At 45.0% G+C, this 12411-nt stretch overlaps 1 protein-coding gene across 2 annotated transcripts in view; it reads right to left on the bottom strand.

Annotated features, from left to right (window-relative positions):
- Positions 1-4086: 4086 nt before the first annotated feature.
- LOC144723313 (rho family-interacting cell polarization regulator 2-like) overlaps positions 4087-12411 on the bottom strand; it is a 105293-nt gene continuing 96968 nt past the window's right edge. For both annotated transcript variants that reach the window (XM_078601997.1, XM_078601999.1), the window contains exons 21-22: positions 9449-9557; positions 4087-6337 (exon numbers count right to left, since the gene is read on the bottom strand). In XM_078601997.1, coding sequence (XP_078458123.1) covers positions 6225-6337; positions 9449-9557 — 222 coding nt within the window. In that variant the 3' untranslated portion in view covers positions 4087-6224. The remainder of the gene's footprint in view (positions 6338-9448; positions 9558-12411) is intronic.

Here is a 12411-nt window from a genome sequence, read left to right as displayed (position 1 = left end):
GCGGCGTGGTGTATTCCGCAAATATGCCCGACTGTGAGGGCGGGCACAAGCCGGCGTGAGTAGGTTAAACGTTGAGTTTTATAAGGGCACCACGAGGTGACCAGCCCCACCCCACCCAGCCCCACCCCACCCAGCCCCACCCCTCCCCACCCTCCCCTCCCCACCAAGCCCCTCCCTGCACGACGGACGGAAACAATAATCCCCTGTGGGCTGGTGTAACCAAGAGGTTCCTACCAGTAAAACTGTAGTGTAAGTCCAACCAGAAGACACAGTTTCCGTGATGATTAGGGACTATCCATTTAGTACGTACTCATGGAGGGAGGGTTAACCCAAATGCGTACGCTTGCGTCTACTGACAATGTACGTACGCATAGGAAACGGGGGGGGGCGGGGTGAAGCCTCGATAATTATTTGTCTACATTGGCCTTCAAATGAGCCACAGTTCAGTTTCTTCAGCTGTCAGACACCAAGTACTACCGGGAGAGGTGGGACTGTGGGAGAGGTGTCACTCGTGTGCCACCGTACCCCTGACTGCAGCTGTCACGTAGCTCGGCAAAATAAGTGGCCAAGGTACGCAACTTGATTCTTTAATGCGGCCGGCGGTGGACTGTTTGCTCAAACACGTTAATATTATTCATCCTTGATCGTTTCTGCGTGGATTAAGTATCGGCCGTTCTATAGGATTCGGGGGGTGGGGTGCGTCAACCGTACGTACACAGGTGAGGGGTGTAAAAAGTCCGCGTGTGTACAGGGCAGATGTGGGACAAAGTCATTGTTATGCAAGTCCAAGTCGAGTCGCAAGTCATCAAATTCATGACTCGAGTCTGACTCGAGTCCAAGTCACATGACTCGAGTCCACACCTCTGGTACAGGGAGGGGGGGGGGGGTCATGTTGACAGATTTCGATTGAAAGCTTTCGTGACTGCAGGGATTCATCTTCTTGGTTCTTTCGATAAAGTCACATAGAAGGGAAATAATAAAATAATAATAATAAACCAATAAAATAATTCTCACGACGTTTCGGCCACAACGCAAGCAGCCGTCCTCAGGTGAATAATTCTTGCGTACCTACTACATGGATGGCCCCTTGAGCTGCAGGGCGGTACTCATGTGCAGTAAGTGATAATCGCGTGCAGTACATTTTAGAATCGCAACACAAGGAATTGCAAGATGCTATTGTCGAACATTGTAATACTGTACTACGAATATCATTTACGAGCATTTCTTTACCACCAATTCTAAAGCGGGACACTTATGATGTCGGGAATTCAGCAAACCTGTGCCATTGGATGCCTCGATCTTCCACATCTTCCATTAGTGCTTTCTCGATCTTCACATTTATTTAACAAACAACATCTCTCAGAAAATCTCTGCGGCCTTTTATCTCTGCTTCATGATGGCAGACTCGTATGAAACTGTAGGGTCGTGTTTTTTTAACGTGTTATTAAATTATACATGTTCAACTAATGAAGTGTTAATGGAATCAGTTAGGTGTTAATACATTCAATTTAAATGTAGAATAAATCATTGAAATATTTTACAGTCTTCTGGACATCCCCCATGATCGGAACGGCTCTACCCCACAGTCGACATTTGTGAAGATTTACTGTTTTGGAACATTTAGAGGTAAGAACGGATCCCTTGCCTCACCACAGAATTAACCTATTTTAAACTCTAAACTAAACTATGAGCATTTTTATTTTATCAGGTAAGACCCACTGGTGATATAGCTTTTTCAGAAGCAATCTGGCCACACATTATAGCTCGACGAAGTGGCTTATCGTTTGCAAATTTAAAGCAGCCGAATAATCTAAAACACATGTTTCTAAATGTGGAAAGAAAAACCGGAGGACCTGAAGAAAAATTCACGCGACCACGTGGAGAACATGAAAACTCCAAATAAACAGGCATCAGGGTCCGGATCGAGGCCACGACCTCCTCCATACCAGGTGAGGCAGATCGTCTCACCACACTGCGACAAATTCGCAGGGAAGAAGTCGGAGCTATCTTCTTGGTTCTTTCGGTAAAGTCACGTATAAGGCAAGTAATAAAATAATAAAAATAAAATATAATAAAATAATTCTCACGACGTTTCGGCCACAACGCAAGCAGGTGAAGACCAGGTCTGTCAGCGTCCCCGACAGACCTGGTCTTCACCTGAGGACGGCTGCTTGCGTTGTGGCCGAAACGTCGTGAGAATGATTTTATTATATTTTATTTTTATTATTTTATTACTTCCCTTTTCTACGTGACTTTACCGAAAGAACCAAGAAGATGAAACCCTGCAGTCACGAAAGCTTTAAATCGAAATTTAAGTCGGAGCTATTCACACTGCACTTCACAGCATGCTCAGTTACCGAATAAAAACCAGTCATCAGATCGATAATCTTTCTGGATTTTCAAAGTCACAGGACCTCCCAAGGTGTCTCCCGAAGCACCAAATGAAATCAACATAGGCTGCAAACAGCTTTGCCGAAACTCCCAACGGCGCTGATCAATGACACGAAGCACTATAATTCAGCTAACCATTTTATTTTTGGGTGTAAAGCCAGACTGTTCGGGCTTCTCTGAGTTGCATCAATGTCAGGCGGCTCCTTGCGAGAAGCACACCGCACCAGACACCGAGACAGAGAAACACCACCGTCCCGTTTGTCATTCTTTTCTTTCCGAAGATGAACCACGAGGCCTCGTTGCCAGTCGGCTGGAATGATACCAGACTGCTAGACGGCACGGGCCAGCAGTCAGAACCACAACGCTGCAAGCGTCCAACTTGGAAAAGAGCTACTGAAAGTACTTGGCCCAGCGGTATCCTGCACTCATCAAGATCAGACGAGATATAATTATCAGCTGCTCTATTACAAGCTCTCTGAGGCAATGGCTTTCAGAAGCGTATGAGGGTGCAGGACAAGTCATTTCATCAATGGTGGTTCTCGACTTTTGCAAACAAAACTCTGCATCCAGATTAATGTCCCTCCTCCTCAAAGATGATTTAATATTACCACTCTGCTGAACTGTGCAGATCATGTCCCCTCCAACCAGGCTGCACCCACACTCCTCTGTGGTCTTTCCGTAGATAAAGCGTTGCTGGAGAGAAATCGTTCCCGTCCTGGACTCAACTTCCATGCAGCGATCGGCCGCATACAGGGCGTCTCGCTTAAACAAACAAAAAATCTCTCATTTGATCAACCAGGGTCTGCCAAGCCACCGAGCTCTTCAAAGCAGTTTGAGACAGCCCAACAACCGCTGAAGGCGTTTTTCTTCCCAAGTTTAAGTCTGAGGACCAGACCTCCCAATCATCTTGGACTTTTATGTAAACCCTGAGAATTTCCACAAAAATCCGGTCAGTGTTGAACGTCACAAAATAATTCAACCCAGAAGCCATAGGTAATTTGGGGGTGGTGTGTGGACAGTTATGTTTACATCAGATCTGACGCAAGCACCAAAACATTGCAGATGACAATCTGCAAAAATACGTGTGAACCGGCATTTGCAAAGAGGGGATGCAGAGAGCACAAGACAGGGAATTTGTCTTGAGTCAAATATGTACAGTGTTGAGATTCAGAGATGGAGAGACGTGCATTGTTAGTCAGAGCCCGGATGTGTATTTTGCGGGTCAGATGTTATTGATATGCAGGCATATCTGCAGCCCAACATCTGGAATATACCGGCCTTTGAGTTGGATTTGACAATGAGCCGTGCTGTTTGCTACTGGTCACCAGATGGTTTTGAGCCTTTGGGCCCGTACTCAAGTAACTGTTTTAAGAAACAAATAACATATCTGACCACCCCTTCCCTCCAATCACCCTATACAGGGAGTTCCTAAGATCATAGAAACCAATTATTTTCGGGGGAATGTCAGAATGTTTATGACAAAAATGTCCTTACTGTAGTCGCAACATCTCGCCTGTTAAATTAAAGGTTGTTGCTCTGCAACTTGTTGTCATGGGTTACCAATGTTGCAGCATACTTTGATGGCTCACATTGGGCCGAGTAAATCCCATGCACAATGGATGCTGCAAAGAAATAAATCAAATTAAGTGAAATGCCAGCAACAGGCCAACGTCCGTAATTAAAAGACAGAAGAAGCATTCTTACTCATTTTATTTAACACGTTTTTGATGTGCGCGTACGCTTGTGTGAGTGGTGTTAACGAGTACTGTCACGTGACCATTGTTTACAGCTCAAACACAGCAAAGCGTAATGCGTTAACTCTGAAACACACACACACGAACGTACATAAGTAATTTAAATAAGATAACACTGACAATGCCACATTGGCAGGCAGCACAGTGTAGTTAACTGTTTTGCAGCCTCACATTTAATTCAAGCCTGGGAAACTCCAGGCCTTGTAGGGCATACGCAGTCCAAACCTTCCATGCCAACCAAGCGAACCGTCTGTGTAGTAGGGCTTGGCAATTCACTAAAGGTGTCTTAACGGTAGAGTGAGCACAGTTCCCTAAAGGTCACTCGGCAGCTGAGTGAGCTGCTCAGAATCTGAAGGTTGCGAGTTCAAATCTTGGTTGGGAGTTGACTTGGCCCCATAGTCACTCTGTGGCTATTGAAACGTGTACCCATTGTGGGGAAGTGAACAGTAGTTGTCCACTGTCATAGAAATGTGAAATTACCACAACTGGCTCAGGGGTATAAACAAGAGAACTGCCTGCTTGCTTATTTGTAGCAATAAATCATTTTACTTTTTTGGAAAAAAAAAAACGAATTGCGCCTTCAAATTTGGGCTGTATTTAGGCCTTGAGGCCTGAAGTTTTCCACTTCTGGTCTCAGAAATTTTACACGACCGTGAATTTCACCAGTGCGACGCACAATGGATTTCTGTTATCTCAGTGCGTTGCGCGTCACACCGTGAGGATATTCAACCAGGCGGCAGCACTAATAAATGTTTAACCTATTTTGTAATGGAGACAGAGTGACTAGGGTCACATGGGGACAGTACTTTACCATTCACGTTTGTTTTGCACTGCGACACTGGCACGCACAACTTAAACACTGATGCAGAGTTCAATGCTGTTAGCCAGGGAAATGGCAAGAGTGAGCTTACAATACTGTGTTCATACAATGGTAAGCAACAAAAAATATACAGACATCAAAATGACAAGAAAGTGCACTATGATTTTTTTTGTTATCAAGTTATTTCTTTGCCATGTTTAGCTACTGAAGTTTTCTACCATATTGGGACCGTTGATATTTTTTAAGCCAGAAATGCAAACATCACCTGTCCACAATTATTCACCATTCAATTTGTCCTTCACATGGGCCAAGACTTGTCGTTCAGCATCGTGTCCGACGTTTCGCTCCACGTGCTGGGAGATTCTTCAGGTTCCCGAAGAAGCTCCCCCAGTACGTGGAGGAAAATGTAAGAGACATTCTGCCAAGCAACATGCTGTACAACCCACGACCTCACTGAAGGACCATACAGCACACAACTGCAAACACCCACGCGATAACTTAACACGACCTCCATCAAGCCATATCTGCCATGTGTGCCATTATATATGTTATCAGTCACGTGGCTGCAACTTTGCTCACCGATTGGGCAACTGCTTGGTCTACCATCAAGCTCATTTGCAGGTTATAAATACGGCTCTGTAAAGGGCAAGTTGAGGGGCGTGGGGGGGGGCAACCTGAGTTTGATTCCCGGCCAAGGCTGACATCAGTAGCGAGTGATGTACAAACTGGTCCTGGGTCACCCAATCACCAGCCAGCACCGGACAGTGTGGTGAAGTATGGTCAAACAACACCCCATGACCGATCAGGCATAAAAGGAGGGCCTTCATCCAGCAGCTGATCAACAAAGGGTGTAAATAATTACGTATTATTATTACGACCAAATATCATAGGGGTCAAACAGCAATAGTGAACACTGCAGGAACACAATCATCGCCACCCACTACAATCGTTATCATATTTACCATTCTCTATTCACTGTGCAATAAAGGATTTACTGCGCTGACACCTTCTGCTTCATTCACTAGCAGCCACAATCCTCATCACTCCATTGGTGTGTGCCTTAACTTCGGCGGTCCACCTCTCATTTTTCTCGTTCCTTTATATACATCCATTCCAGCTTTCTGATCCCATCGATCGTCCTCTTCAGTCGCAAGCGTGGCGGTGGCTCCGCGAACATCCGCAATGCGTCACCGCCACCAGTCCACCTCTCCTCAATGGCGGGGCAAACAAAGGAGCTTGAGGGAGCTCGTCACACGCTCTTACAAGGAGGTGCCATGCAAGGGGCTTCCGTTGAGCGACGAGCCGGAGAGGTCTTCATCGTTCAACACGTCACCGTCATCATCACCGTTGGAGATGTGGCCACCGCACGCAGCTGAAACACAAGGGCACGGGGGAGCACTTAAGCGTGCATCATAGTCTCGAGCAGCGTTCATGTTTGTTAGCCAGATCAGCGACAAACATATTTGTCAGTGGAGTGTGACTTTTCTATGCTCCTCAGCAACATTTGACAAAATAATTGACTCTTTAGTCGACTAAAGTAAGATAATGGACTAAATGGAATCCAGTCTTTCGACTTACCTAAAAATATGAATTAATAAATGGAAAGCCATAGGCTCAATGATAATATAAGTAGAGCGAATCTAGGCGGCTGGGTACATAGCGCATTTCCCCAACTACTGTGCAACCACTTCACCCCCTAGAGGCTGATGGACTAAAAAATAAACATTTTACATGGAGAGACGTACATCTGTCTCGAGCTAGGCTCTCCGATTTCTCGAGTAAGATGATGGGTTTGATTGTTCGATCAATCAGATAACAGGAAAAAATAGTTCTCTCTGTTCTCACATGAGCCACTGGACGAGAGGGGATGATGGGCAAAGCTTGGCGATGGCTTCGGTACCATCAGCTGTGTCACAATGGGTGTCGTGTGTCGGGGGTTTCCTGCCTTCGGAAAGGCAGGATGGGGAGTCAGCCGCTATTATTAAACGGGCATGAGTAATTGAGCTAAAAAAATTAACCCGTAAAAACTAAGTTTTTCACTATAAATCCTTTATATGCGTGGCGGCTAGAGTCCTCTCGTCCTCTGGCTTGAGATGGCTGCCACCTATGGGTCAGATGATTGCCTGCCACCATTAAGCAATTGGTAATTAAATATTATTATTTTTTTCCTAAAAAGTGTAAAGTTATGGAAAAAAATTTTCACGAAAATAAATTGTCACGCACAACGAGTCTGTGTGCAAAATGTCAGCTCGATTGGATCACGGGAAGTGGGTTAAAAAACGACCGAAAGATTTGCACGGTCGTAAGCGCGCAAGCAAGCAAGTGAACTTAATATAAAGGATTTAAAAATTGAGTCAACTACTAATTTTAGTTGATTCATTAACTTAACCGACCAATTATTCCCAGCTCTTCGTCTGTCTACGTGTTATTTATTAGACTCGAAGGACTGGTTAGGACGATGTTGTGTAAATATAAATGTACACCAACGACAGGGGGGGGGGCAATATAAGGTAAGCTATTAACCTGGCCTACGTGTTAAACTAACCCCTGGCATGCTTGATAAAACAATGCCTTGCGATTTAAATTGGCCTGCGAAGGTCAAAGTGTAAAATTACAAGACCCAAGGGGTAAAAACGTGTTTCTTAAGCCACCTTCATGACTCGCAACATTCCCCATCGAATTTGTATTACTTGAAAGCCAATGCATCGCAACGGCGCATGCACCCGGTGTACAGCAACGCGTCACGCTAACAGACTTTAAACAGCAGTGAGGGTGCCTTCTCCATCCAGCAGCGAGTAACATCATGGCTAACGACGATGCAATGGTACGAGTTTGGATTTTTGTTTATGGTTTCACCTCCACTGGGGTTATTCGAGTCCAAGCACGCGCTTGCAAACGCAGTAACATTCCGTGAACTTTGACCCCTCGCCATGCGCAACACGCCTCGCCTAAGAGTCCGTCAGATAATTGTTTTATTACCCTTCCATCTGGCAACAAAACTGACACCTTTTTTACGAGGAGTCATGTTTGCATAGACCACAATACCTGCAGTCATAATGCAAACAAAAAAACATAACTCTGATAATGTATGCACTGTCCTTGAAGTTGATTGGTTCACACCCGAGACAGCTTTCCTTAGAGCCTAGTCTCACATGGGTTGGACCAGATGACGCCAAAAGGCGCACAACTCAAAGACAATGCACCATCAGAGTATGAGAGCTCGGGGTAAGCATTTACACCATTGGTACCTCATTTGCCAGTAAAAAATATGATAATTGGTTTTTTACCCTTTTATCTGGCAACAACACCGACACCTATTTTACTATGCAAACATGACTCCTCGTAAAAAAGGTGTCAGTTTTGTTGCCAGATAAAAGGGTAAAAAACCAGATTTTAAGCTTTCGTGACTGCAAGGATTTATATTTTTAGGTTTTTTTCGGTAAAGTCACGACGTTTCGGAAGCTTGTGTTGCCTCCGAAACGTCTTGATTTTTATTTTATTTTTTATTTGACTTTTATTAATTTTTTACCTACGTGACTTTACCGAAAAAAACCTAAGAATATGGTAAAAAAAAACAATTATCATATTTTTTACTGGCAAATGAGGTACCAATGGTGGTCCTTCAGATATTGGTTGAGCCTCACCTGCAGTGGAACCCTGTGAACACTGGGTGGCGCTAACAAGTCACGAGTTGTGAAGTCGACGGAGGTGGAGGAGGAGGGGGGGTGGAGAGAGGACGCAGCTCACCCTCCGAATGAATCGATCGCCACGCGTTCGCGTTTTGCGAAGACACGGACCATTGGCCGTTGGCAATGTGCACTTTGTAAAGTGATCTCGCAATAATGAAATAATAATGTGCGGCTATTTGTCAATCCGTTACTAGATGAAGGTCTACCCACACGTCAATTATATTATCAGGGTTACATATCATGGGACCTCACTTGCCATTATCAAAATATAAGACAATGTTTTACCCTTTCTAGCAATAACACAGGTGTTAGGATTTCGATTTAAAGCTTTCGTGACTGCAGGGATTCATCTTCTTGGTTCTTTCGGTAAAGTCATGTAGAAGAGAAATAATAAAATAATAAAAATTAAACATAATAATGTGGGAAATAATAAAAATTGAACATAATGTTTTATTTTTATTCTTTTATTATTTCCGTTCCACGTGACTTTACCGAAAGAACCAAGAAGGTGTTAGGATGTTAAACACCAAACTGAAACCTTTTGCAAGGAATCATGTCTGCATTCACCACATATACTTGTGGTGAAAATGTGTTTCGCCAGTAATTACAACTAGCTTCATCAGGCGACAGCCAGATTTGTGGAGAAGTCCAGCTGTTTCGTTCCTTATATAGAGGCGTAGATATGGATGATGTTGGCCGCGAAAGCCTATGTGTTAAACTGACAAAAATAGGTATCATTTATTGGTTTAACAGAGTGACTAATGGATTATCGGATGAATTAATGGATCAATAACCTGGGTCAGCAGCTGGAGAAGCATCGTGGGGCTCAGCGTTATCTCCTTCGTCCCCGGCCATCTCTTCCTCCTGTCCGAGAGCATTCAGAGAGGAGTTGCAGTCCAGCACCTGGTGGGGTTGTCAAATGTGTGAGGCATATAATAAATACATACAGTGGACTGCATGTGGGCCAGACAAGCAAGACAAGGTCCAAAATACTAATTCAGTGGCCTCTGAGTCAGTAATGTGCAGCTGCAGAAGGCCTCATCCAGCAGTGGATGTAGCAGTGTTCAGCAGAGGTCGCAACCGGGTACCCGATACCCGTACCCTACCCGATACCCGGCTATCCGTACCCGGCCGGGTACGGATGTACGGGTACGGGTACCCGTTTGCGACCCTGTACAGGTAGGCCGTGAGTCACTGGTGAGTAACTGTTTGTCACTCATTTCCCAACGTCTTGTCTCTTCTCACAATTCAAGTTCCTAGAATCAACCCACCCACGCCTGCAACATGGCTTCATCCCAGAGGTCGCAATCAGGTACCCGATACCAGTACCCTACCCGTACCCGGCCGGGTACGGGTACCCGTTTGCGACCCTGGTGCGGCCGGGTACGGGTACGGGTAAGGAATCAAAACCCGTTTGCGACCTCTGGTGTTCAGCTTGAGAAGACCTACAATGAGTCCAGCACAGAAAGAGCAGCCATTCACAGCAGGCGTGTAGCCTCCTCCTTCACATCACCAAGAACCACAGACTCACGTAGTGGCACATCGACTCGCACAGAGATCCACACTCAGAGCGTGACCCATAAAACACAGAGCTCAATGGACTCGCAGAGACCCAGAGTCTCACAGAGACTAGACTTAGAGCAACCCACAGACTCAGACTCCAAATCTCACAAAAATATCACATGCTCACACAGACCCACAGACTCACACAGAGGCCCATACACACTCTCACAGACATACAACAAGCACACAAAGAGCATGTGATTTGCGAGAGGAGTGCAAGTGATGAATGCACTCGTTATATATCCATATAATTGCATCTCTCATGTCCACATTGGGGAAGCCTAGCGGTCTAAATTGAAAGGAATTCAAAATGATTCTAATAGGCACACAGTCTCATAATACAAGCAGTCATGCGTGTCGGTTTCAATTATTTATGATTCATGAACATGACATGCAAATGTTACCGTTAGGCTAACGGCACGAGACAGAACATACAAGAAGAAGCATTCGGTATGGTACAAATTAAACTAAACTAAAACACAACTAAACATTTTTTTTATTTTACCAGGCAAGCCCCACCGAGCTATAGAGTTATTTTTCAGAAGCGACCTGGCCACAAATGATAGCTCAACAAAGTGGCGACTTGTCACGTGGACATTTACAGCAGCCAAATACTGTAAACGCACGTGTCTAAATGTGGAGGGAAAAACCGAAGGACCCTGAGAAAAAATCCACGCGCCCACGGGGAGAGCATGCAATCTTCAAATAGACAGGCGTCACAGGGTCGGGATCAAACCCAAAACCTCCTGTATACCAAGCGAGATAGTTAACATCTCGCCAGAGTTGTTCTGGACGCCCAAATGCGGCCAACTGGGCCTTCAAGTCCCACGAGAGAGCATTGCCTTTAAGGCCAAAACGCCAATTCCCGGCCACCAATTAAAACAACACAAGTGGTTAAGAAAGCATTTAAATACCTGTGCCCGTATACCCTTAAATAAGCAAGGGCAGCTGTTCAGAATTGCTTATTCTCCCACCCAGCGTAGAATCCTCCATAGGGCCGTTCCGTTTTACTAAACAAGTCCTGTTGAGCATTTCCATTGAACCGTGGTGGATTCTGCATGCCTTAATTTGGCTTTAGCAAGTTAAATAACATAACTGTGCTCCATTTCCAATGCTGTGCAGGTTGGTCCCCAGTTTTTTGCCAAGCACTTTATATTGAGAATTTGAAACAGCGAATGTTTGCCTTGGATGGAGAGGGTTGGCGCATTGGTTAGGGCGCTGCATTATTAACCTGGCGACCGGAGTTGTATTCCTGGCCATGGATAACATCAGTTGTGAGCGACATCTGAACGAGTCCAGGGTCCCTCCACCTTCTCCAACCCGCGCTGATCAGCGTGGTGAAGTATGGGCAAAACGACAAAGATCCTCCGTAGAACCTTAAGAGACTACACTATGGGAACCTCATTTGCCAGTAAAAATATGATAATTGGTTCTTTACCCTTCTATCTGGCAACAAAACTGACACCTTTTTTACAAGGAGTCATGTTTGCATAGACCGCAATACCTGCAGTCATAATACAAACAAAAGAACATAACTCTGATAATGTGCACTGTCCTTGAAGTTGATTGGTCCACACCCGAGACAGCTTTTCTTAGAGCCTAGTCTCATATGGGTTGGACCAGATGACGCCAAAAGGCGCACAACTCAAGGACAATGCACCATCAGAGTATGAGAGCTCGGGGCAAGCATCTACACTATGGGAACCTCATTTGCCAGTAAAAATATGATAATTGGTTCTTTACCCTTCTATCTGGCAACAAAACTGACACCTTTTTACAAGGAGTCATGTTTGCATAGACCGCAATACCTGCAGTCATAATACAAACAAAAGAACATAACTCTGATAATGTGCACTGTCCTTGAAGTTGATTGGTCCACACCCGAGACAGCTTTCCTTAGAGCCTAGTCTCATATGGGTTGGACCAGATGACGCCAAAAGGCGCACAACTCAAGGACAATGCACCATCAGAGTATGAGAGCTCGGGGCAAGCATCTACACTATGGGAACCTCATTTGCCAGTAAAAATATGATAATTGGTTCTTTACCCTTCTATCTGGCAACAAAACTGACACCTTTTTACAAGGAGTCATGTTTGCATAGACCGCAATACCTGCAGTCATAATACAAACATAGTGTAGATGCTTGCCCCGAGCTCTCATACTCTGATGGTGCATTGTCCTTGAGTTGTGCGC

The sequence above is a fragment of the Lampetra planeri genome, chromosome 17 (assembly GCF_965212315.1).
Source record: "Lampetra planeri chromosome 17, kcLamPlan1.2.h2, whole genome shotgun sequence".
NCBI lineage: Eukaryota > Metazoa > Chordata > Hyperoartia > Petromyzontiformes > Petromyzontidae > Lampetra > Lampetra planeri.
Note: the sequence above shows the minus strand (reverse complement) of the source record. Positions and strands in the feature narration are given on the sequence as shown.